The sequence below is a fragment of the Stegastes partitus genome, unplaced genomic scaffold (genome assembly GCF_000690725.1).
Source record: "Stegastes partitus isolate 25-593 unplaced genomic scaffold, Stegastes_partitus-1.0.2 Scaffold2665, whole genome shotgun sequence".
Taxonomy (NCBI): Eukaryota; Metazoa; Chordata; class Actinopteri; family Pomacentridae; genus Stegastes; species Stegastes partitus.
In genome coordinates, this window is record NW_007580396.1 from 38,418 (window position 1) to 65,480 (window position 27,063).

The 27,063-nt window shown below is 42.7% G+C and overlaps 1 protein-coding gene across 1 annotated transcript; it reads left to right on the top strand.

Moving 5' to 3' along the window:
* Nucleotides 1-171: 171 nt before the first annotated feature.
* Nucleotides 172-26,340, top strand: LOC103375560 (MAP kinase-activating death domain protein-like; the record flags this gene model as incomplete). Its single annotated transcript, XM_008305869.1, is given in 12 exon segments — nucleotides 172-448; nucleotides 8,889-9,094; nucleotides 11,408-12,043; nucleotides 17,352-17,655; nucleotides 19,684-19,815; nucleotides 21,022-21,135; nucleotides 21,301-21,381; nucleotides 24,310-24,366; nucleotides 25,186-25,358; nucleotides 25,827-26,062; nucleotides 26,149-26,302; nucleotides 26,304-26,340. Coding segments are annotated over 11 exon segments (1,983 nt in total), but the record flags the coding sequence as incomplete, so codon positions are not given.
* Between the last annotated feature and the right edge of the window lie 723 nt (nucleotides 26,341-27,063).

The window sequence follows — 27,063 nt, forward strand, 5'->3', positions numbered from 1 at the left end:
AGACAGTATTGATCCCCAGCGGGTGTTAATAATTGATCCGTTTGATCAGATTCTACCTGTGTGGCCCTGACAGGTGATAAAACACCTTAAAGGGAGGGTGTTTATGTATTGAAGCTGTCTGTATGCGGAACTCCTGCTGCTGAGGCTGATGATGATGATGATGAGGAGGAGGAGGAGGAGGATGTTGTGAAGGCAGGTTGGAGCTGACCGACACTCGCTCATCGAGCTCCGGGGCGGACTCTCTCTGCTCACCTGCAGCGCCGGGATCCGAGTCGCACGGAGCGGGCAGCCTCCCCCCCGATGGTTGACCGCAACCTGCGCGGAATAAGGGCTGAATTCGGGCGAACGTGTGCGCCGCCGTGACCGCGGAGGGACAGCCAGCACCCAGGCCGCCCTCAGCAGCTGGCTCCGCGGCGACCGTTAGCTGCTAGCCGGCTAACGTGAGCAGGTGAGGACGCTGCTTCGCGGCCTGTTTGAACACATCCGGCGGGGTGGCTTTCCGGCGCTCTGAGATGTTTTCCTGATGTGCGTGTGTGTGTGTTTAAAAAAATATATTTGACCGTTTGTATTTTTTTTATTTAGGAGATAAATGAGTAAAATTAGCAGCTAGGTGGCTACTTAGCCTGCTAGCTAATCCAGCAGTGACGTAGGAAAGCAGGCAGCTAACAGGGAGGCTGGAGGATGCTTCGGGTGTGTGGACACCCAGGAGCTGAATAAACCCTCTAAAACCTGCCAAAAATATAGAAATAATCAGCTTAACATCAGAATGTACTGATTTAAAACCCACTGTTGTCGTGAACGTCCTCTTTCTGTCAGCTAACGTCGCTAGCTGCAGCTAATCAGCACAGCTAGCTTGTTAGATCTGGTTAAAATCCCACCACGACCAGCCCGTTGGTGTTGGACGTGTTCCCGGTGGGCGACACCGAAGGCAGGTTTGCTGATGAAATCCTGACCCAGGAACACCTCAGCGGTCATCCCGCCCACTGAGCATCGGTGTGCGGTTGTGTTTTCTTACACAACATCCAGGAAACAGGAGGAAAGAGGCAACGTGTAGCTGGATGGAGCTGATGAGGGCAGCAGGTGATCCATCATCTCCTCACTTGGACCGTGACCTTGACGTTGGGTTGGAGCTGAGGAGGCTGTAATGACAGTGACGTTACACAGAGAGTATAAAATAGATCATAAAGTAGATGTCCAAGCATCCAGCAGCTTAAAACAGAGACATAAAAACCTCATATAGAGTCAGTGTGTGATGCAGCTTAATGCAGGGAGCTGATGTTTCCTGATCTTCTCTCCGGATCAATAACTCTCCAATTATGTAGTTCTATAAAATGATCCTGTAATGGCATTTAATTTTGTGTCTTTATGCAGTTGAAGTGTTGGCTGATGGGTTTTCTTTTAATGGCAGATACTGATTATTATTGTTAATCAATCAGGCTGATAACTGATATTTGGAGCCGATTTCAGCAGTTAAAAAAAACAAGTTGTGTGTCTGTGCCTTAAGAAAAAAACCTTCTTTATGTCTTCTTTTGGACCAGTGGAGAGAAAACATGATAAACCCAGTTTTCTGTGTTCGTTCTTCTACATTTTCCCTGTTAGACGTTTATGCAAATTATCATGTATTTAGTGACATAACGTTATAAACCAAGCAGGCCGATAGCCGACATCTGGAGCTGAGTTTTGCAGTGAAATTGGAAATCTTCTTGTCAAAATTTAGCAAAGTGCAAACTCCGACACCACGCCTCCCTTTGATTGAGTGTTTATCCTTCAGTGCTGATGTCGGTTATTAATCACAAGCGATCAGATAATTCTGTGCACGAGACGCTGCTTGTGATCACAGAATGGGAACAAAGAAAGAAGCAGCTTCGTCAGAGCTTTTTTTAATTTAATTGATCAGAAACTGGGTAAAAAAAAATGCTGAATAATGGATCTGATAATCAGTTTATTCCTCATATTATGATTAAAGTCCCTCTAAACATTGACTGAACCCCTAAAATCTCATCTCTGTAGATCAAAGTTTCATATTTAGAAGCTTTTTCCACATGAAAATAAGCCAGTCGTGCCTGAAAGTACCTTCGATGCTCGTCTACATTGTTGTATTATCTGGAGGTTCCTGCCTTTTTAGCTCGAGCACACCAGCTCACCGCTGACTAAACACTGTGAAGCTCTTCTACACGACACAGTAGGAAGCTGTACTATTGGACTGATCCATCCACACGTGTTTGGATCGATTCTGTGGTGGAATAGTGACACAGGAAGCTCCACCCTGCAAACGGACCGGATTGGTTCCTTATTTCTTCTTATGTAAGAAACTCTGAATCTGAGTTTTTGTCGTCAGCACGCTGCAGTTTCAAGGTTTGGAAATGTTCAGCCACAGTATCGACTGCTTGTTTCACTCATTTTGTGCCCTCCAGCAGTTAAAACAGCACCATGTGAACGTGTTAACGAGCTCGTTAAGACATCGTGGTGAACCGGAAGTTCTGCATCTCTGCCTCTTTTACGTTGGCTGATGTTCTGGTTGGTGGTTTTTGTCATTGAGGATTTTTTGTGACTGTGCGATCAGTCGCTGGTTGTAGTTTTGGATCCAGTAGCTGATCAGACGGCATGTGGACAAGGTGTAAACTAGATTTTTACTGGTCTTTTAATCAAGTCAAATATATGACAGAGATCTGTTTCAGGACTAACTTCTCATAAATCGTAGGTGTCGTAGACGAGCCACAGATTTATGACTTAACCCCGAGATAATATCAGCTGTATTGATTATGAAGTAAAAATGGATTTAGATGTCAAAGCGTTGGCGTGAAATATATGAAAACAGCTCAACGAAACAATCACAAACCTGTCGTCAGTCTCCCAGCTGCAGGATCAGAAGATGCAGGTGGAAACGATGGAACCAAACAGACGTGCCATCATTATGTCATATAAAGAAATGCTTCGTTTTGAAGTGACAGATGTAAACCTGCAGGATGTGAAGCACATGTTGAACACATGCACTTCTTTTCTTGTTGACAAACAGACAAACAGGACAGTAAATGTGGATTTTAGGACACACATGTTGGGGTCTGTGCAGCTTTTAGGAGTTTTCTGCTGATCAATGTTAAAGCAGACGACAGCAGAGCTCCGTCGGCCTTGAGAGGTTCAGGAAATCATTCGGTGTTAACCAGCTTTATTGACGGCGACCAAAACCCGTCGATATCAGCTCAGCCGAGCAGCGTCGTACCTCGACAAGAGGCTCTGGCCTGCACGCTGACTTGAACTCGTCGGCCTCCGTTGTCGAGGTTCTGCTGTGACTGGCACCGAACGCCGTCCACGTTGGAGGCCTGTGAATCACTTCTGTCTCCTCTCTGAGCTTATATAACCACCGACTGCTGCTGAGGAGCTTCATCTGCTGCGTTAGCCTCCGTCGTCGTCGTTTTCAGAGACAGGATGGAGGCTCGGTACCGGTTTCAGCCATTAGAGACCATCAGCGGAGTGGCGGCGTCCCTCCATCCTCGTCTAAAAATAATGCTGTGGTCCAGAGTCCGGCTCCAGAGCTGCTGCTTCATAAAACTGCCATTTTGGCTGCGAACCAGGAAGCGTCGACGCTGCCAGACCGGCCTGTGGATTCATTGTCCTGATGGTTTTCTGAGATAGACACGGTTGGATGTGTCGTGTGTCCGCCCTCGCTGCTGGAATATTTCATCTTATTTCCTCTGTGTGACTAATAATGATAATAATAATAATAACTGGAGTCATGGAGCAGCTTTTACTAACGTTATTTAGAGAAGATGCTTTGATTTGGTTGATCTTCTGTGTCTCAAGGACTGTGAGAAGGTTGAAACTATTAATAATAATTTTATTTCTACACACCTATTTTCTTTAAAGCGAGTGCCTAAAAAACAGGACGACAATTTAACGATATTACAATAAATTTCAGTCATGGGAGTGTTGGTCGGCGCTGAATCATTACCGGCATCACAGAATTCTTTTTGTTATTAACAGAATCTAGTGAATGAAAACGGTTTATTTTCTGGCAGATCTTTAAATGAGACACACAGAATAATGTGATTTAGATGAAATGTCATGATTCTAAACATAATGCGCTTTGACAGACCGGCTGAAAACGAGGTTAATGATAAAAAGACGTGACTATATTATTAGTTTTTGTCAAGTGACTGTCGGTCACAGCTGAGTCATTAACGGCGTCGTGGTCGTGCAGAGGAGGGCAGGATGGTTTGAGTTTTTTATAGACGTGATTTAGATAAAATGTCATGATTCTGACCTTAGAGTTTTTGGTTTTTTTTTCACATATGATTGTATAAATGATGCCCGACAGCTGTAGATAATAATAATATTAATGATTTTATTTATACAGCACCAGCAACAGAGATTACTGAGTGCTTTGACAGAGAGACAAACACAAATAAAATTAAATAAAGGCGGAAAAAAAAGTGGGAAAATAGAGTTAAACATAGCGAAGACACAAAATGCTTAATTCTACTGTCGATATATCAATACGACAAACTCCAGTTGACATAAATAGGCTACGAGAAGCACCAGAAATGTCGTTGCACATGAAAGAATAAAAGAAAAATGTGAATTAAATGATAAAAACAAGAGTAAGATGGTAAAAATGGACAATAGAAGAGACAACGTCACATAAAATCAAGTCTATAAAATGAGTTTTAAGCAGTGATTTGTATGAAATCCTGATTCTGCAGCCTGATCTCCTCACATGAAGCCGAGGGGTCCACCTTTAGCTTTAAGCCTCGAGGCCCTGATGAGCTGTAAACGTGATCAACTGAATCTTAGAATCAGTTCTAATGTGAACAGGGAGCCACTTCACGCTGTCGCCTCGCTTCAACTTGCTCTAATAGTTTGAATGTTTAAAAAAAAAATCCGGTTTAAGATGTTTGACACGAGGATATTCGTTCTCACCGGAGCGGATCTTCTTCTTAGCGTCGGCTGACAGTTTGCGTTGGACTCGTTGTGCGTCGAGGAGACAGTCGAGCTCCGGCGTGTTGGAATAACGCGGTGATGAGCGCTGACGTTAAGCTGAGTCACCGAGAGGCGCCTCGTGGTTCTGTGTTGGCGAGTTTAACGAGTCCTGATGCTAAAACTCTCAAATGTGAAGCAGCTTATATCCGTTCTGAACACGATGAGAGAGAACGCGGCGGCTAAAACGTGCAGATTTCTCATGTTTTCAGCAGGAAGTCTGTCGCGGATGTTTGAGGCCGGTCTGCCTCGGATCACGTCTCAGTCCGTCGCTGAGCTATTAGACATAATTACACCCATAATGCATCTGCAGCCCTGCGTGATCCAGTCACCCCCGACATCCTGATGCCCACTGGGCTCAGCTGTGTCACACTCCGGCTGGGCTGTGGGCTTAATGACCCGCCGAGGCCCACTGGTGATTTAAAATGCAGCTCTGTGCTCCTCTGGTCCGTTTTACAGGCGACTCAGAAGCATTTATTTACATGAACACTCACAGAAATTCATATTTAACCATTTTCACATCACTTCTAAAGGTTTTTATGGCTTTAAATGCTTATATAGACAAATTATTTTTGCTTTAATATAGATAGAAAGTGCAGTCTCTTTATTTTAGGGGTCATTTTTAATTTATAAACAACTCAGCAGGTAAAAATAAGACAAAACTATCATCAGACATTTTCATCTGATGACTTGAACACCTCTATTTGGAAAGAAATAATAAATCTAGGATGCGTATTTACATTAACAACAGCAGAATTATTACAAATCTTATTAATTACTACCATTAGGAACCTTTCTCATTTGGTGTAGCGATGATAAAGACATTGAAATAGGTTTTATTTCTCACTGAGACAAACTAGTCGCCTCTAGTTGTGGCGACAGAGTTCCTGTTTTTGATCAGCATCATCCTTTTTCTTACTGAAATGTTTCCGTACAGCTGATTTCTTTTTTTTTTTAACAACCAACTCACTTGTTCAGTTCTCTGTTCACATGTGGAGGCTGCACGTCAACCAGCTCCTTAAGATAAAAAGAAATGACTCGTAGAATGGAGTAAATTCTGTCAGACGGACTTCTCTTGCAGGTTTGTCGTAGAAAATAAGGAAAGCGCACTTCCTTGAATATTGTGCGCGTTGCGAGTGTCGATGCTGCAACCATATGTTGTGCAGACGTTCTGGTTTTGGCGCTAAACTATCATTCAGTGTAAACCATGTTGGGCTGCTGGACGATTTACTGCCACCGACACCACAGTGGAAGCAGCCATGTCTGATTCATTGAACAACAACCTCTATAAAACTGAAAAAGTCATTCTTATAGGCACTTGTGTTCATGCCGAGATCCTCATGAACCACTTAATGTTCTGTGGATTTAGTTTTCTTGTAGCCTGCAGCTTTAACTACATTCTAAGCAGAACAGTTGCAGCTCTTCTTCAACTCTGAGGCCTGAGCGGTGCAGCAGCAGCTAAACACAGCAGCCGACATCCTTCAGCTTATCAGTGCAGGGATAACTGCCCCGGGTGTTTGTGTTTCGGGGTGGAGCGTGTCGAGCGTGGCCTCATGTGGCATTTGTTGGTGTTGGAATAACGCTGGTTATGCTGCAGATCCTGTCGCTGGAAAGTTTATTTTTCATTCAGCAAACACCTGCTAGAGCCGCTAACGTGGGCTCGTAGAGGAAGATCCGTCTGTTCTCCTGTTACATACATGTCTGGGTTTATTATTTTGCTTCTCAACCCTCAGAATTTCTTTTTTTTTTTTTGCAGAGCCACCATTTTGTAGCGTTTAACAATCACGCTGGGAGAAGTCTGTTGTGGAGGAGACGGATCCTCCACGCACAAGTTCTCTCTCTGCAGCCACAAGACGTTCTTTGAAATGAAAATGTGATGCTGCTATTTTTGCACCGGCCCGATGTAAAGCGCCGCGTAACAGACAGAGATGCAAATGAGGCAGTTTGACGCTGACCTCCTTGTTTACGGCGGCGTCAGGTTCCTTATGTGCATGAATAATTCAGCACGTCGCCGCCGCCGCTGCTAATATTAGCAGGAAATATGTGGGAATGCGGACGCAACAGTGTGTCTGCAGATGGTTTCAGACAGGTCTTAAGAGCTGAGCCCGGCTTAATCCCCGCCTCATGGTTTGCATGTTTTTAAATGTAATCATCACCTTTACAGGAGCAGTTGGTGCCGCTCCGGTTGCCTCCAGGTCGAGCTGCTGCTCACGGAAGCAGCTGCTTTCTGTGGTTTTACTGTAAATAAATAGCCGCCGAGTGAAACACGTGTTCGCTTTGTTGCCACGATTCAGATATAACCTGTGAGCTTGTGGCCGCGTGGTGGTGAATATTCATCTGTAGATGGTCGCTGCTTTTACCTGCTGCTCACATGACTGAAGGCACAACAAGCTGCCAAGTGTGTTGAGCGGCCACGGCGGCCCCTAAGCTGCTTACTGTAGCAGCGAGCCTCTTTATCCCCCAACAAAAACAACCAGCTGACATAATGTGCAGAACACAGAAGCCACCTGTGCACATCTGATGCTTTTACAGGCTTATTATTTGGGGGTAAAGTCAGGTAATATTGTTGCACGGTGCAGAAACCGATGCCTTTTGTGCTCCACCTGCCTCAGACGCTGTCGGCCTGCCACGATAAAACAATTAGTTATCGACTATTAAATTAACATCAGCTATTCTGGATAGAGCTCCTTTATTAGCATCGCGCTGTGTACAACGAAACTGAGCAGCGATCCCGTCAGTGCACTCACAAAATCAGACATTTGTAAAGCACAGAAGGAGGAAAATCTAGCAGAAAGATTCTTTGTACGAGTGTATCTGTGAAAACAGTGACAGCTCATTCTCAGGTGTGTTAAGAACTATAACAACAGGAGAGCATTGACTTGAAGTAGCAAAGAAAAAGAGCATAAAGCAGCAGGTGTAGATGTTTCCAGATTCTGTAGAATAAATTAACAGTGAGGAGATTAAAATATATTGAGTTGCTCGTAATTTTTTCAGAAAGAAAAGTCAAAATTCTCTGATTCCGGCGTCTTAAACGTGAATATTTTCTGCTTTCTTTCCTCCTCTGTGACGGCAAACTGAATGTCTTTGGTTTGTGGGGAAAAAAATCAGGACCTTGAGAACATAGTTTTATTCTTTTGGAAACACTGATTGACATTTTCATTATTGTTTTAGTATTTTATAGAGGAAATAGCTACTAAAATAGTCCAAAAATTAGTCTGTAGTTGGAAATAAACATTGTGCCTGCCGAGTAAATATAATCATCAGCATGACATTTCATACGAAGCTTCACCTCTCGTGTTCAAGAGCTCTTCTATCCCCATATCCAGATTTTTCACGAATGATTAACCAAAAAGAAATTAGTTTTAGAGGTGAAAAAAGATTCTCTGCTGGCAGTAGCTTTAACGAGCTTCAATTCAGAGCAGCTGCATTATCGTCTTTGCTGATTTCTCATTAGTATTTTGAGGAATGAAAACACTTGTTGATGGGTTATTTATTCTATATTTGAACACACTGGGACAATAAAACCCATCACAGAGGGCTGAACAGTGTTTGTTGTGTTTATCTGGTGTTTTCACTTTACTTTAAATGCATCCGTGCTGACAGGGTTCGTTATCGTGTCGCTTAACGTGCGGTAATTGGTGAATAAACGAGGACACGAGGCAGGCAGAAGGAAAGCTGCTTCTTTTTTTTTTATAGTCATTGACATTTGAAAAAATGAGGAAACCATATTTAGCTCAGCTTTGTAACCCTGAAGAAGCACGTGACTGGTTGTTATGCAGGTGCTTTCCAAGTGCATCCACCTCATTTCTCACTGCTTTCAATCCAAAGTTTATCTCACAGCAGCCGTATAAATGCATGACATGAAGCAGAATTCATATTTCTTCTTCTTTTTTTTCTCTCTGTGTGTGTTGCAGGCCTTTTTTTTTGTTTGTTTTTTTAACCATCATAATGATGATCGAGGAGCTGCGACTCGACTACACTCCTGAACTTTGCCAGCTGTGATGGAAAAGCGCCACTGACTCGACACTTTATCCTGGATGCCGTGACGTGGTCGGTCCAAGATGGAGAAAAAGAAAACGTGCCCTCGCCTTCTCGACTACCTGGTGGTGGTCGGAGCAAGGTAAGAACCTCGTCTGACTCTGAGTTGTAGTTTTGCATACGCAGGAGTGAGCGACTGCACAAAACAGTAAACATGATGGAGTCTGTGTTTCCTGATGTGACAGAAATCTGTACATTTTTATGTTATTTTTGACTGTTTACTGAAGAAAAATGTCTAAATGTTGGAGTAAATTAACCTACAATTAAAGTACAAAAATGTGTTTTTTTTGGGCACTTTTGGTTCCTCAAATTCGCCCAATGCAGGAAAAATGCAGCTGGAGCATAAACTTGTAACGAAAAATATCTGTAGTCAAGACTTCCAAGTTTAAAAATCCAATTAAGTTTATTTATATCGCTTGTTTTAAACACACTCAGTTGTGGTTTACATGCTGTTACTCAGGCAGCGACAAAAATATGTGCAAAAAAACCTCAAATCGATTTGTTGAACAACATAAAATGGTCTAAAAAAAACAGGATTTAGAGCGAAAAAGCACCGAAAACTAGTGCTGCTGCTGCTGCAAATCCACGTCTGTCTTTTTCTATACGGGAACAATTCCTTCAGTGCAGGAACGTTTCCAGGTTCGTTTCTTTAGACTCGATGCTGAGATAAGCACCATATGATGCAGCATGCATAATGAAGCATAGAGGCACATTGTTTCAGTGGCTGCAGGCTGGAGCGAGGATTCACATGAACACAGTGAAAGTTAGAGGAGACGTGCTTCTACCGGAGCGTTTGGAGGTTGAACTTCTTCACAGATGTTTCGGTTTGTGTTTGTCTGACCAGAATTTCCAAACCTGGTGTTGAATTAAACGGCTAAATATGAACAGCTTCTGTAGCTCCTGAAATACTGCAAACACTCAACTAAGACGCCATCAGAGGCTTCGATTTTATAAAACGCCGACTCCTTTAATAACTATTTCAAATTCAGTGTTTTGTTTACACACGAGAACAAACTGTTTCGCAGATTCATCAGACGCGAGCTATAAAAGAGCCTTTTGTACCGCTTGGGCGCCTTTTGTTTCGCTCCTGTCACATTTTTCCTCACCGTGGGGTTTATTTTTCCTGCACCTCGGCGGAAACACAGCGACCTTGGACGAGGAGAGAGAACTTCTGTGCAGCAGGACACAGCTAGAATGACGGAAACCATAAAAAAGCAATAATGAAAGTCGCATTTCTTAATTTATACCAGATTGACGACACCTGAAATCATCACGCACAGCAACACGAGATAAATGGGTCGATGTTTTACACCTTGCTACGTTTTTGATGTTTCCTCTGCTCTGTGTGAACACTTCCTGCAGTTAAGCCCAAAAGTCCCTGAATTTCTGTCATGTGACCGTTGATCACATCAGAGCTGCTTGTGCAAAGGAGTGCAGAATTTAACGTTTTTTACAGAACCTGGTTCGTGCAAATGGTTTATTTTCTGGAGAATTTTAAAATTTTACTTCTTATTTTGTACAGTCCACTGCCTTTATTTGTTTTTATTTTAATTTGGTTTCTATTCTGTTTTGTATTTAGATTTATATTGTTTGGCAAAGAAGTAATTTTATTGCACAGAAAAACATGTGTCTATCGTGTACATATGACAAGAAACATTTTGAAATTAAAATTGAAATGAGACCTGCAGAATGATTATAAACTTAGATTTGGTTAATTTTCCAGAACCAGAAGTCACATGATTAGTTCATAGACCGTCGGAAAGTTAAAAACAGTAAAAAAGATGTACAGCACCTTTTTAAAAAATGAGGTTTAAGGGGGGCTTTGATGAACCAGTTCAAAAAACTGAATATTATAAAATTACAACAGAAAGCCAGTCAGGACAAACTGAAAGAAAAAACACACTACAGGTGGAAAAAGTAGAGAAATAAAGTTAACCACAGTAAAAGAGATGTAAAGTACAACATTTCTAAATAAATACATGAACAGAAGAAGCACCAAATAAAGCAATAAAATACTAAAAAAAAAAACAAATGCCACAAATCATTACAGGAAAGAAAGAGACAAGGATGAGCAGCATGAGAGCAACAAAAAATAGAATAGAAATACTTTAATAATCCTCAATAAATAAATAGAAATATCTGATGTGTAAGTCAAAAATAAGAAAAATACACTAAAGTACAAAATGCACAATAATGTACAAAAAAATAGAGAATAAAACTTTAAAAACAGGGTACAATAGGAGAAGGAGAATGAAATTAACCCAACATCTGCCTGTTCTTTCTGTTTTTAGAGCTTGTCGTTCTGATAAATAGTGTGATTTTGGTTTTAAATGGTTAATAAACGACTTGTGATGCGTCTTAATAACCGGTACACGTCTGTCCGTCTCCCCTGCAGGCAGCCCAGCAGTGACAGCGTGGCTCAGACCCCTCAGCTGCTTCGCCGCTACCCGCTGGAGGACCACCACGACTTCCCGCTGCCTCCTGACGTGGTCTTCTTCTGCCAACCGGAGGGCTGCCTGAGCATCCGCCAGCGCCGGGTCAGCCTCCGCGACGACTCCTCCTTCGTGTTCACGCTCACCGACAAGGACTCAGGAATCACCCGCTACGGGATCTGCGTCAACTTCTACCGCTCCTTCCAGAGAGGACACCACCGCAGCCGAGGGGACAAGAGCAGCCACGCCGAGTCAGCGCCGCCGCCGGTGGAGACGGCGACCGAAGCCTCAGAAGACAGCGGCGTCGCTCCGGCCTCGACGTTGGCTCCACCCAACGAGTCGGCTCCTCCGCCCGCCTCCGGGGAAGACGGCGACAAACCGGGCGTCGAGCAAAATGCCGGCAAATCCCCTCAGCACAGACGGAGCGCCGCGAAGACGGCGGCCAGGAACCGCAACAGCACCCTGACGTCGCTGTGCATCCTCAGCCACTACCCCTTCTTCTCCACCTTCAGGGAATGCTTGTATATTCTCAAGAGGCTGGTGGACTGCTGCAGTCAGAGGCTGACCCAGCGGGCCGGACTCCCTCGAGCCACCCAGAGGTAGGACGCTCTTCTAAACAAGCCGTTGTTGTCGAGGAGAGCGGGGCGCCGCTGAACACTTTAAGGTTCTGACTAAAAATTAATCATGTTTCTGTGCTCGCAACCGACACATCTCTGTTAGACATTAACACCCGACTGGTTCGTGTCCACAGGAGCGTTTTTATACAAAAGCTTCACGCTGCTTCCCAACATAGCGGCCGCTAGGTGGTATCTACGTAGAACTGACGATTACCTTCACCAGAAACCAGTCGTGTACAAGCGCTGGACCAACTCATTCACAAACTGTCTATTTATTACTAAAAACAGTTCAGTGAAAATGTTTTTCTGAAAACGTCTGAGGCAAGAAAGAAGCTGTGCTCAATCTGTCCTTGTTTTAGTTTCTAGCTTGGAGGTTTTATGAAGGTTTCTTGAGGCGTCCGACCAGTTATTTGCATGAAGCACCCGAGATGTCACCTTTTATGGACACGTATCCTAAGTTGATGTTTTTGGCAGCAGTGAAATGCTGCAACTTAATTTGATTCTAACATACACTCAGTTGTTTAGAAAACTTGCCAGAAAAGTCAGTTTCTATGCCATTAATCCAGCATGTTTCCACCTCCTCTAGGACTCTAGTTAGACAGTGTTAGTGGCTCTGTGTACGACCGATCCGTCCCTCATCACCATTGTTTTGAATATTGTAAAAACGTTCTTCCTTATCTCCACGTCCTGCCAGGCCTGTGAGCCGGTTCCTCTGTTAACCTGCTGTGGACGTCCAGTCCTGCTGCTTGCTTTAATCATGAGATCCCTGGTTCTCTGTAGCGTTGTACTCTAATGTAAGACAAGCAGGGGAACCTTGTTGTTGTTGTTGTTGTTGTTGTTGTTGTGTCAGCCCGCCGTGGCATTGACTCGTACCATTAATGTTCCGCCTGCCAGTAAACTGTCAGGTTTCAAACTTTGAGGTGTTCAGAGACTCCAAAGCAATATCCAGTCAGAGAAAGCCATTTGTGGTTTGCTTTTTGGTGTTTGGCCTTGTTTTTATTGGTTTGTTGTTAAAAATGTTGGGTTTTTTGTGGGTTTTCTTCTCAATAGAAGTGACTGAAACTTGCTTACTTGATTAGTATGTTGGATTACTGAGAAAAACAGGAAACAGGAAGTTTATTTGATGCAGCAGTTTAACCTAATTTTACTCGAGTTAACAGCCAAATCCCACAGAGGGTTCACGGATGCTCACAACTGCTGACTGTGTTGCCTTAACGCAGTGAAATAAGTAAATCACACAAAGTAACGCCATCAATTTCCAAAGGTTACATCAGAACAAATTAGGAAAAGAAACCCGCCAGAATTCAATCCTGTCAGTATCTGCTTTGGGCTTTTCCCTGTAATCCAACATACGACTGAAAAAAGGAGCTTTTAATCAGTTCTGTTCAGTCGGAAAGAAAAAAGAAAGAGAACCCTCAGAAAGTTAAAAGGACAAACTGGCTTTTTTAACGTAATGGATAACGCTGTGTTGTTGAGGAGTCTAGAAATGGCCATGCAACGCCATGATGCATTGGAGCTGGACGTGTGAGAGCAGGTAAACAGAGCCTACAAGGACTGGCAGGGCTGAGATAAGTAAACAAAACAGAGAACATAAATATATTACAAGAGGTACAACAGTGCAGTTTGACCAATAATACAAGATCGACACGTGGACGGTTAATCAGATGGTAAAAGACTGCTTTTGTATCTGCACACTTGAGCAGAAATTCACTTACACGCCATTAAAAATGAGCAGGAAACCTCGTGTCTACGTGCCCTGAACACACCCTGTCGTAACCTGTTTAACTCCATAAACGTTTCCGGTTAGATTTAACGTGACCCGAACACCTCCGGTTGTTGTGCCCTTTGTTTTCGTCTGCAGGGTTCACGGTGGTAGACAATGAAACACACCTTTTTATGGCGCAGAGCTTTCAGTCGCCCGACTCCCAGACACATGGACAGTTTGGTTTGAAGGTGGGGCTTTTAAAGCAAACTTGGCACACGAGAAAAACCTCACGGCTGGTTTCACATTAATGCATTTATTATGTCTGACGGGAAAACCAAATGTCGGCTTCATCATCAGGAATTGGGGAATCTCTTTACATTTTCAGACATGAAAGCTTTGATTTTGTTGAACTTACAGCATTTACTCTGACACTTTATCAGTTCATTCCTTTAGTAACTTTATATTATGGACTTAACTTTACAGCTTCTAGAGTCCTATTTTCGCTTCAGTTTTGAATTTTAAAAGGCTAGCATAGTTGACTTTTGTTTTCTGCAGTGCCTACTGCTTTATCTCTTCCCCCCATCTGCTTCCTTCATTGTCCGCCTGCTATCTGTACGTTTGTGCGGCAGAATTAATACAGGAGCTTTTTGTCTGCGGCTTCGTGCAGGTTTTTATTCAGGCCATCTGCAGCCCTGTGTGTCCTGTTTTCACAGCACGCTGCATGCTATTATCACGCCCCACCTTGGTGATACATAACGGCGACCGAAATGTCCACTGCACAGTTCGTCGGTTTGTTTTTGAATGATTTGTCGTGCAGCAAATATTATTTCATTATTTCTTACAGGCTCAGCTGATGTAAAGGGATCCAGAAATAGTATCTGTGCACCTGTTCTATAAAAAGGTGGACAATAACCCAGAAAAAGTGTAGGGAGCTAAATAGTATACCCACATGACTTACATACACAGTGCCTATAAATACAGATGATAGAGAATGTTAGAAGAATGAGATGTGTTCCCCTTTTATTGCTTTTTGACGCTGAACTGTGGTCAGTTTAATTTGACTTTTTTTGATAAGAATATGCAAAAGAGGACTCTTTCATGTCAAAGTGAAAACTGATTTCAACAAAGTGATGTCAAATAATTAAAAGAATGAAATATAATGTAAGCGATTGTGTTAAGGTTCTTTGGTATGATTAGAATTAAATGGAGCTTTTTGTCCATCAGACTAGATGATATATTTGGCGGAAACCAAACTCTGCACATCATCACAAACGCACCATCCCCACTTTGAAGCATGGTGGTGGCAGCATCATGATGAAGCACGGTGGTGGCAGCGTCATGATGAAGCACGGTGGTGGCAGCATCGTGACGTGAAGCACGGTGGTGGCAGCATCATGATGAAGCACGGTGGTGGCAGCGTCATGATATGAAACACGGTGGTGGCAGCATCGTGATGAAGCACGGTGGTGGCAGCATCATGAGGTGGAGGGTAAAATGAATGCAGCAAAGAGACATAGAGAAATCCTGGAGGACAACCAAAGCATCATTTACTAAATACTGACGTAAATTGGTGACTGCTGACGCAATCACTTACTTTACATTTATAAATTTCTTATTAATTGGCATCACTTTGTAGAAATCTATTTTCACTTTGACATGAAAGAATCTTTCTTTTGGTAAATTACTGTTAAAATAACCCATTTAAATTGACCACGATTCACCGTAGAGAAGAAATTAAACTGGAAAACACAGCAGATTTTTCCTAAACAGCTACGAGGGATAATTGATTCTGATTTTATTTAAGCTGCTGAAAAATACTCACAGCTGTTTTTGTTGTGACGCTGCGTCGTCAGGTGACCGTATGTGCCGTGCTCATTGGTTTATTCTGTTGCCATGGGCGACACAATAGATTACGATCTTGGGGTGACAGAGTGTTAATTAGGCTGTCATTTCATGCTGGCTCGGGCCTCAAACGATTGTTATTTATATACAGCTGAGTGTAGCTCATCACCGTAAGAGGGTCTAGGAGTGTCTTGTTAATCTTGCTGGGTTTTTTTTTAATGTTTTATTTGCTCTGGTGTAAAATGCAGCAGCGTCTTTCTTTGACAACCTCGAAAAGGCCGCTGAAGCCAGAGGCTGAACGGACCATGGCATCGTTTTTTTTTCTCTTTTCTCCTTGACATGGTTGGTTGAAATGCGATGTTGCAATGACAGAGAAGAAGGAGAGCCATTGCATAATGCCTGCGAGCGCTTTGTGCGATGGCGGCGCTGACAGATTGAGGTCTCTGACTGCCTTTGGGTAGCAGCTGCAGTTGGTGGGAGGGCTTCGAAGGACTAATGATTTACCTCCCTCCTCTCCACACACTGCACTAAGCACACACTTCAGAGAGGCTAATGGCACCGTGTGTGCGTGGAAACTGGAGGGTTTTCGCATCAATATTTCGACAATTGCTTGAGAGCCTCTCCTGTGCTTCGATCTCATTTGCTCATCATATTAGTGACTTCGCCGAGTGTTTGTTCAGGCCTCTTGAAAGCTGTTTGCAGCAATAAAACAACCAGTGATTCACTTTAATCTAGTTTAAACTTAGAATTACTGTCGACTGACGTGAGTATATTTATTAGTGAAAGCTTAGCATATTTTTATATCCCTGCAAAATGAATTAGGTTTTCAAAAGACACCAGTGCTACTGCCTGCTGCTGTATATAATGTTTTCCTTTTTTTTCCATCTTTATACTGGAAGACTCCATTATTTCCGCCAAGATGCTGCATTAAAGAGCACCTGTGTTGATATTTATATCATATATAGGCCTCTGTTGTGGGGTTTTATGGTTTTGTTTTCTAGGAAGTTGGATATTTGAGCAGTCGGGCTGAACAATAAATAAATGTTAAAGTCACAGCTGCAAAATTGCAATTTAAAAACAACACATTTAGCACATTTAGGATGTACATGATGCAGCGTATCAGTCAAAAGTGTAATTTTAGTGGTTTTCCAAATCCACGCCGTCCCTCTTGTGTGAGTCACGTGTTTCATGGTGTCTCATGTGACAGCGTCCCATCACATGTTTTAGATCTATTACACAGTTAACATTTAATTTAAATTCACTGACTGTTTTCCTGCTGGGCAGTATAATAAAAGCGGGGACGACAATACAGTGTCTTCATATTGGTTGAAGATATCATGTAGCGTCACATGACTTGTAAACAAGACGTGAAAGCATTTGGCACGAGTTTTGTAAAAAACAACAAACAAAAAAATGTTTTGTGTTGAATTTAAAATTATTTATTAAAACCCTGTTGCCTGAACACAACATTTTATTAATGCAGATATGAACTAATGCAGATTTTAGCTTGTCAGATTTTGCTTTTCTTTGTTTCTTATTATAAAAATATTTAATTTATTCTGTATATTTTGGCATTATCCTATAGGTTGTGCACTAGTAATTATAACACATCAAACTGGAGTAATGGAACTTTTTATGTCGATCATTAAGTTAGTAATTAGTCTTTAATGAAAATAATAAATTGCAGCTTTGACTTTAATAAGAAAAGCGACTATTCTGACTTCCTGTTTCTGTCTTTCCCAGGGACACCATGTGGCGGGTGTTCACCGGGGCCACGTCGGTGGAGGAGAAAGGCAGCCAGCTGCTGGCCGACCTGCGGGAGATTGAATCCTGGGTTTACCGGCTGCTCCGGTCTCCGGTACCACTGGCGGGTCAGAGGCGGGTCGATGTTGAGGTTCTGCCCCACGAACTCAAACGTGCGCTGACCTTCGCCCTGCCTGACAACTCCCGCTTCGTCATGGTCGACTTCCCCCTGCACCTGCCCTTAGAGCTGCTGGGCGTGGACGCCTGTCTGCAGGTCCTCAGCTGCGTCCTGCTGGAGCACAAGGTGAGGACGGGTCATGCAGTGAGCTCAGGACGGACGCTGTTTGTATTTTGTATATTTAAGACCAGGAGGAGACGCGTGGTTGTCCTCAGCTGCAACCGAATCACCTTTGGGTTTTTATTAACCATCTGAACCTCCAAAACCTGCCATCGAGTTGGAAAATACGCACTCATTTTGTTTATCGCACACAAAAACTGCTCCGTATTTTAAAGTGATGGTGTCGTCATAGTTTTTTACTTTCAACATATTCATTCAAGCGTTGACTGGAAACTAGTTTAACCATCTGAACCCCAGAAGCATGTTGTCTTTTAAACAAACACTATTTATCAGAGCCAGAAACGCTAAAATCAGGAGAGAATTTGCAGCTTTTTAACATCCTGATATCCTTGAAGTATTCACTTTTAGTTTGCTGTTCTGTCGGGAAGCGTACCCAAATCTAATGCTTGGAATCATATTTTATCTCAGTCACTTTTTTCGACCTGTCTAGTTTTAAAAAATGACAGAAATACACCAGATTGTATTAAAAAACAAAAAATTCTGCGCTCCTCGCTATTAGTGATTCTACTGCGACAACAGTCACAAGACCAAAAACATCAGCGACTATTTGGCTAAACTGTCGGTCTGTCAAGATCTATCAAGAACTGTTTTTTTTGAACTAATAATATGTGATGCGCTGTTCTGTCAGGAAAATCTAATCAAATCTGAGCATACAATTGTGATATTTTGCAAAAATCCCTTTATTCTACATGTCTCAGTTAAATAATTACGAAAACATGAACTGTTTTCCCCAACCGGTTTCTGTTAAAACACAAGAATTCTGCACTCTTTAGTGCAACCGTGAAATCAGCAGTGTCTCAGCTGCAGCAAACGGTCACGTGGCAAAAAATGTAGGATGTATTTTTAATATTATTCTAATCATGGCTGTGCTGCTTCGAAAGAGGTGAAGGTCTTTATGTGGCGGTGAAAAAATGAGCCCACGATGACTGAAAACAGCAAAAAAGGAACTGCTCGGGCTTCAGAGGGTTAAAAACCAAACTGATTGTCTGATTGTTAGAATGGAAAAGGGAATAAAAAGCACATCTGTATAAACTGTGCTGTGATTGGTCGGTGGCTTCCTGTCGCGCAGCTTGAATTTTTCTTTCAAAGACCTCCTGAGAAACGTCCCGACTGACCTCAACCAGACATTTTCTGCCCTTGATGACGAAGCCATTTTGCCGCGGCGTGGACGGAGCGCGATGGGCGGAGAGGAGATGGTGAATAGTTTATGACGGAGAGCAGAGACTCTTCTGTTTCCTCTCGGAAGCAGGAGGAGCGTAATAGGGATCCTGGTTTGGCTGCTGCCGGTGTTGTGTTTCTCTCAGCGTACGGTGACACCGATACAGAGGCTCATTTGCAATAATCTCAAATCAAACCTACGCTTCTCAGTTTCCCTCACAACGCTCAAAAAGACCTCGGTGTTGGCTAAACACTGGACAAATTCTCTGCCTCCTGCCGCTGTGCGTTTATCAAACATGTTGTTTTTTTGTCGAGGATATATAAACATATTTATCTTAAAATGCATCTCGATTGAAACCCTCCCTGCAGTCATTAGTTGAGCTTCAGAGCTGTTTCTCCTCCAAATAAATCCTCAACCTGTGTGAGATATTCACCGTTTTGCATTCATCCATTTTGTGTTTTTTTTATTTTTTTATTTTTGAAGATGAATTCAATACATCATTAAACCCAGTCAGGCTGAACTAAGTGCTGTCTGAAAGCTTTCAGTGCAGCTTCCCCCTTTTCAAGCACTTTGTGCCGCCGAATTAATTTTTCATGAAAGCTCGGTTTTTAATATTGCTGTTACAAATCCACGACAGAACGAGGGTCTTTGAATTACGACCGACAAAAGGAAATGTGGACAGACCATCAAGCGGTTGTGTGATGGAGCACCCGCGCTGAGTCTGTGTTTAAATGAGACGCTATGAAGATAAATTTCCTCCTAAAACCCATTTATGTTGAATTTTCTTACTGTGTTTGTCGTTCCTTCTTTCTCAGGTCATCCTTCAGTCCAGAGATTATAACGCTTTGTCTATGAGCGTCATGGCCTTTGTGGCGATGATCTACCCGCTGGAGTACATGTTCCCCGTCATCCCCCTGCTGCCCACATGCATGGCCTCTGCTGAACAGGTAAACCTTAGTCTTTCTTTGTGTGTTTTTAGATTTTTCTTACCAGACTTGCAGTCTTGTTTTTATCTCTCTGACCCCCAAAACCCACCAATGGGTTTGAAATTCATGCTTTTTTTTTTTTTTTTTTAATTGCATCATTTATCAGCGAGAACTGTAAATACAGAGTGAATTGATGGAGTTTTACCTTTCCAACAGTCCCAATCTAAGCTTACGATTGTGATATTTCATCAAAATCACTTTATTCTACATGTCTGATTTGAAAAAGAAATTACCAAAAACAAACCGTTTGCAGTGTAAAAATCTAAAAATTCTGTGCTCCTCAGTGTAAACAAGAAGCTAACGACTAGCAACTTGCTAATGACTGAGTCAGCTGTGACCAGCAGTCACGTGACAAAGATTCAGGGGGTTTTCGGCTGAACTGCAGGCAGTGTTTACACAGAGCAGATATAGTATGGACACAAATTAAAATGCAAATAGTAAAATATTTATAGTATGTACAGCCACCATGTTTTCCTAGTATTTGTAAAACATGTGGACACTTGTTGGACATGCTAATTCCATTTTTTCCCTTTTCATGTAGAATGAATAATCATGAAATTAAACTTTGATTTATGTCAGTTTAACTGTCATTCTGCACAGAAGATCTTTCTGAGTTCTCTGTACTTCTTCATGTTGTTCTGTTTACGTAGAGCAGCAGGATTTTAGTGAAAAATGAGCCCACAGTGAGTAAAAACGTGACAGGAGCAAAAGAAATAAGCACAACATGACATGTTTTGTTTTTTTTAAACCTAAAGCAAATCTATAATTTCTCCCAGTACTGTATCTGTAGGATTTTCTGAGCCTCAAACTACTGCACATAATAGAATAATCCAGTTTGCAGCAGGTATAAAGTGATGCGTCCCTTTGGGAAAAATAAATCCACATTATTTGTAATGGATCCTTCGTATAATCTGAAACTAAGACTCTTTCTGTGTCATCCTGCACATTTCTGACTTGTCTCTCCGTCTTCGTGGTTGTTCTGTTTGCACAGAGCTGCAGGACTTTATATTGCAGTAAAAAAACAAAAAAAATCCACAGTGAAGAAAACATGAGAAACACAAACCCCCATCCAGAACCTGCTCGGCGTCCAGAGGGTTAATTGCGTTCGCTGTCTGTTGTTGCAGCATAAAAATAGTAACTAATTGCTGTGTGTTTTCTTCCCCTCAGCTCCTCCTCGCTCCCACTCCCTACATTATTGGCGTACCAGCGAGCTTCTTCCTCTACAAATCCGATTTCAAAATGCCAGACGATGTTTGGCTTGTTGACCTTGACAGCAGCAAGGTTTGTGCACCGACCGACGTGATGCTCTTCACCTCCCTCTGATCGTGTTTTGTCTTCCCGATGTCCAGATTAAAGCTGCTACTGGGGGGGGAGCATCTGACCTTAAATGTTTGGTGTTTATTTTTCTATGCTAAAATAAAACTAGAGGACCGTTTCTGCCTGCAGGTCATAGCACCTACCAATGCAGAGATCCTGCCACCTCTTCCTGAGCCGGAAGCAGGCGAGCTGAAGAAGCATCTCAAACAGGTAAAGCACACCAACTGTGTGATTCCTCTTAGATTTGATGAAGTTTCCTGATTCTGCTGCACTGCGGCAACTTCCGCTCAGCCCAGAACCAGTGGGACCACTGACACACATGAGCATTTAGCAGAGAAATGTGTGGATCTCTGGCGCTGCTCTGGAGCTCTGATGTGTTTCCTGCTAGTCGAGCTCACTCTTGTGTAAATGTAAAACTTCTCTTTCAGCGGTGTGAAGAGTAGGGGCTTCCTCCTTCAGCACAGTTGTATGTATTGTAGACGAGTGTGAGAGCATTTGAAACTGGTTTTGTAGTGCACTAACACAAACAAATGTCTTTTCTGTTCTGTTTTTTCCCCGTTTTCTTTGCATGCTCTAGCTGTTGGAGGTAAAATCAGATGCTAGGACCCTGCTACCCAACCTTTAGCGTTACTGGTAGCAACTAACCTGCCCCTCTGACCTGATTATCTAACATAAGAGCCTGGTTCTGATTCATGGAAACACCTCACTCTTTCTGTTCCACACTGCGAGCGACACCAGTAGCCTACTAAATAGCATCCTTAGCACTTACTCTAGCTACCAGTATGTGATCTCAGTGAGCTTTTAGACCAAAGAACTCTCGCTGTAGCTAAACGTGTAGCTTCCTTTAGCTGCTGATAGTCAGATTGCTGTGTAGTTTTTGTTTTCCACCAGTAGTTAGTGAGTCAATTGAACGCTTCAAACGTCACTTTTGGGTCAAAGCCTGTGTCAGTTCAGACAGAAGTGAGGAAACGTGTTGCTCCACCATTTCAGATTTTGTGAAGACTTCACTTTTTGAAGTTCTACGAGAAAATGTAGCTGAATTCTGAGCATTTCATGACGTTTCAGACCTAGACTTTTTTGCATTTTCAGTGTAACAAGCCAAGGTTAAGTTTGTTTTTTTGCTGTGGGAACATTTGGTCGAGCAAAAATAAGCCTCTTCTGCGACTCTGCACATGTGATATCAACATATAGAACCCTTTAAACACCAGTTTCTACATCAGTATTCTGCCAAAATATCAAAAAACTGGAGCCTTGTCTTGTCATACTGGACACGCATCAGGTTCTACTGATGTTAGAGCCTCTAAAGTTGGTGAAATGTCGAACAAAGACTGTATTTTTAGTAGGAAACATGGATCCGTCTACATGTATACACTGACAGGAACTGTCTGGGGCCACACAAGCACCTTGGTTTGAAAATTCTTCACGTTTTCCCCATTTTCAAGCACCAATAATTAAACATTCCGGCTCCGTCATTAAATCATTTGGACAGAAACTAGTCGGTCTGTGTCTTCTACAAAATTCACGGCTGTGGAAGTTTTATTTTTGGAGTTATTGGACCCTTCAAATGACTTCACAGATGAGACATTTTTCGAGAGTAAAAATGCAAAAAGATTTCCAAGGTCTGAAAACGTGTGAATATTTTACAGAACTTAGTAAGAAACGATTAAGTTCTGAACAAAATCTAAGGCGGTGGCGCAACACCGCTGTTTGAAATGACACCGACTGACCCGTTTTGAAACTTAAAAAACACAAGAAAAGGCAAACAAACAACAGTAATGAAATCCTTGTGAAGATTTTCCACGTTATTTTTAAGGTAGACTGCGCTACGTTTACATATTAATCCATTACATTCAAGCCAATTATAGATCTCTGTAGTTTGCAGTGTTACTCTAGTTTTAAATATAAATTCTGTGGCGGTATTCCCACTCAGCCTTTAGAGTAAGAGCTGAGGCATGTTTCATACTGCCAGTCAGTCCTTATATTAAAGAAGTTTTTTTTTTGAATAAAACCAACACTCCCTGTTGTTTTCCGCCCAAGCCTCACTTTATGTTCTTCGCACTAATTTCCATTTTTAAGTTGAAATCCTCGCTTGCACCCGTTTGTTTCGCTCATGGCGCCTTGAATCAGAGCCAGTCGGTGTGCGGTTCGCTGCTCTCCCCTGTGTGCGGGCGTGTGGTCGAGAGGCTGGTGTGTAGGAGTGTGCGAAGCCTCAGTTTAGCAGATGTATATTTGGAAACAAGCTCACAACGCCCATATCTGTGAATGGAGAAAATGTCTGCCGAAGATGGTTTTAACCGATTGTCTGAAGACCGCGATGCCGCAGCGCAACGCTGCTGCTGATGTGAGAGTCTCTGAAAATACTTGCACTTTACTCTCTATTACAATAAATCAGTCCAAACAAGCGACTGATTTATTTACAAGGTTGGTTGTAATATTTCAGCTCTTTTTTTTATTTTTATTTTTTAAATAATTAGGAGTTAATGAAGGCTTTTTGTGTTGGTTATTGTGCAAGTATCTTCACTGTTTCTGAAAAGATCTGCTGTTTTGTATCTGCCATCACCACTCCATGGCGACCGCTGGCCTGTCCCAGTCGCTCACCATGGATGGCCTTCATGTGTCTGTGAGTGGCTGGGTTCTGTAGGTGACGTTTGGGTTTTTTGGTCACGTTATTGCTTTGTCTGTGTTTCTCACTGTCTTTCATGTGAAGCATAAAAAACATCTCCCTTCTCCTCATCATCTTCTTCTTCTTCCTCTCTCCTCTTTCTGTCCTTCCTGGCTGTCCATCACCTTCTCAAAACAAACACAAGTTAATATTTTCTTATCTCCTCTCTGCGGCAAATTGTGGAATTGGAAACAAAAAAAAAAAAGCCACTGCACGAACAAATCAAAGGGAACTTGTTTTTTTTATTTCGTCATCTTAGATCTATTTGACTCACATTCGCGTGGCACCAAAATATACTCATTTGCTGTCAGCAGAAAAGCAGACAAACGGGGAAGTGCTGCCGAAAGGAGACAAAGAAAAGGAAAGGAAAGGGTTGCGATCCTTTCGTCATGTGCTGTTCCGGTGTCAGTCACGAAGTTGTCGTCATCTCAGGCCTTCATGTGATTCTCCTCGCATCTCTCTTATCCCCTTCCTAGTGTCTGGTTAGGTTGACCGTGATCACCCAAAAGCAGATCTTCTCCTCTGAAAATAAGGTTACTCATTTCTCCTCCTGTGGAATGTGTAATGCCCCTGCACGGATATATCTATATATCTCTTCTCTCTCACATTGTTTTTGCTTGTCACTACTACTTGTCTCCTATTCTCCAGATTTGACTTTTTTAAAATAAATGCATAACAGTGTCGCAGAATGTTGCGGAGCAGTTTTTTGATACACTGCTTAGCTCTGGCTTGAGCATGACTGAATGTGCGTGCATCTATCTTGGCATCAGTGAGTGTCCTCGTAACCAAAAAAACAAGATACGATACGAAGCTTATCACTCTTGACGAAGTTAACACTCATCCTGACCCAGCAACTAAATGTTCCATTATGCTAAGCTAAACATTGACACTTGAGTCTGCAGCAGTTCCCTCAAAGCAAACCATGCATAGTGACTTACTTCCCTTGTGCTCCTCCTCTCCAAAACGACACCCCCACTGCAGGCATCAACATGTGCAAAACTGACCATTTAGCTGCTGTTTATCGTATAAAAGTGATCAAAAAATGGGGAAAACTGCACAAACGGGGATATAAGTTATGATCTCACTTTAGCACACTGCTGGGGAGCGGAGATGCTTGCTAGTAAAAGTGAGATCATACCATAAAATCACCCGTTAAACCAGATTTTCCATGTCTCTGGCCTAATTGTTTTCCTCTTTAGAGAGTCCAAACAAGCATTTAATGGCCCGTCAAGTGTGGAAATTGATAAATGTTGATGCCAAACGTGGGAGTGGTCCATCACAGCGCTGTGTTGTTTTTTTGTCTTCCCATCCACTGCCATGTTTTTGATTTGTGTCGCCTTCGCCCGCTCCAGGCCTTGGCCAGCATGAGCCTGAACACCCAACCCATTCTGAACCTGGAGAAGTTCCAGGAAGGTCAGGAGATGCCGCTGCTCCCGCCCGGACGAGACAAAGCCTCGCCGTCCTCCACCGAGTTCAACCCCCTGATTTACGGCAACGACGTCGACTCCGTGGATGTGGCCACCAGGCAAGCTTTGCATTTCTGTTTCCTTGGGTTGTCTCGGGCCAATAAAGGCCGATGTCAGCATGAGCTTAGGCTCGATGTTTAGCTTACATCCACTGTTGTAATGACAGAGCAGCATTTGTCTGTCACAGAACTCTTTGTCATAGTGGCCCGTTGCTGGCTTGGTATGAGGCAAAAACTCTCCCACAAAGCGTCAGGTCAAGTCAGTTTTATTTGTGTAGACCTTACAAATTTAGACAAATAACCCAACAATCCAGAGTTGACTTTGGACTCCTTCTGAGCAAGTGGTTGGAAGGTGGGAAGGATTATTTTCTTAACTTCAATGTACTTCAAGTGTGTATCGTTCCAAAAGATGATATCTGATTAGGACTTGGTATCAGCACCCAAACTTGGACTCTCAGGTTTTATCCCTTTCTGTCCAAGTTCTATCGAGTTAAACTTTGTCATAAATAAAACTTCTTTGTGTTGCAGGGTCGCCATGGTACGGTTCTTCAACTCTCCAAACGTTCTCCAGGGTTTCCAGATGCACACTCGCACGTTGCGTCTCTTCCCGCGGCCCGTCGTCGCCTTTCAGTCCACGTCTTTTCTGGCGTCTCGGCCGCGACGCTCCAGCTTCGCAGATAAACTGTCTCACACTCAGGCAGTGGAGTTCTACGGGGAGTGGGCTCTGAATCCCACCAACCTCGCCTTCCAGAGGATACATAACAGTAAGGCTCATTCAAGGTCGTAGCAGCCCGTTTTATTGAATACGGAAGTTGCGTTAAATTAAATTGCCCATCGTTCTTTGCTTTAGACGTGTTTGACCCCTCCTTAATCGGAGACAAGCCCAAGTGGTATGCACACCAGTTACAGCCAGTGGTCTACAGAGTCTATGATGGAAGCTCCCAGCTGGTTGAAGCTATGGCGGGACCTTTGGAGGATGAAGGCAACGAGTCCGACCCCACGGACAGGTAAGAAAACAGAAGACCCTTCTAGTTCAGCCTGGGTCACTCCATGGAAAATCAGTTCCACCTTTTTAATCTGCAATAACTTTAGTATACTTAATGAAGCTATGTAAAGTTAAACCTTCATGCTATGAATATTTTCTGAGTTACAGGCCCTTCAATTTGCTTTTTTTTCCTCGTATTTTTGAGCCCTCATAACTTCATAAGCGCAGAAGATAGACACGTGAAACTTTCTGAGCTGAAAAACAAACTTGAGCTCTGTTAAAAACAGACACCCAAATCAATTTTACATTCACTCCATGTCACAGTGAACCCTAAGTATCACATGTAGGTAAAATGGTCCTTCCATTGTCTAGAACTGGTTCTGACCAACCACCATCACACATGCTGATATGAGCCTTAAAGTTTACCCAGAATGCACTTTGTAAAGTTTTCTTTGGTGAATGATCAGAAACCAGAACCACATCCAGGATACCAATGATTGTTTCTATGACTCTATGCCATAGACATTAAACTGTTCACACTATGAGACATCCCATAATACTGATGCTATCGGCTGGATATAGAGAAAAATGAACAAAAAACAGATTCAGTCTGTAGATTCTGACACCTGGATGGTTGCAGTTTTTAGCAGAATTCAAGTTTTATTTTTCAGCCCTGAAACTTTCACTTCAAACATTGAGCACTAATTACTAGATGACACAAATTAAAAACCATGAACCCTTGCTGATTTTGCTGTTTTAGTCCAGTTTGGGCCACAAAGA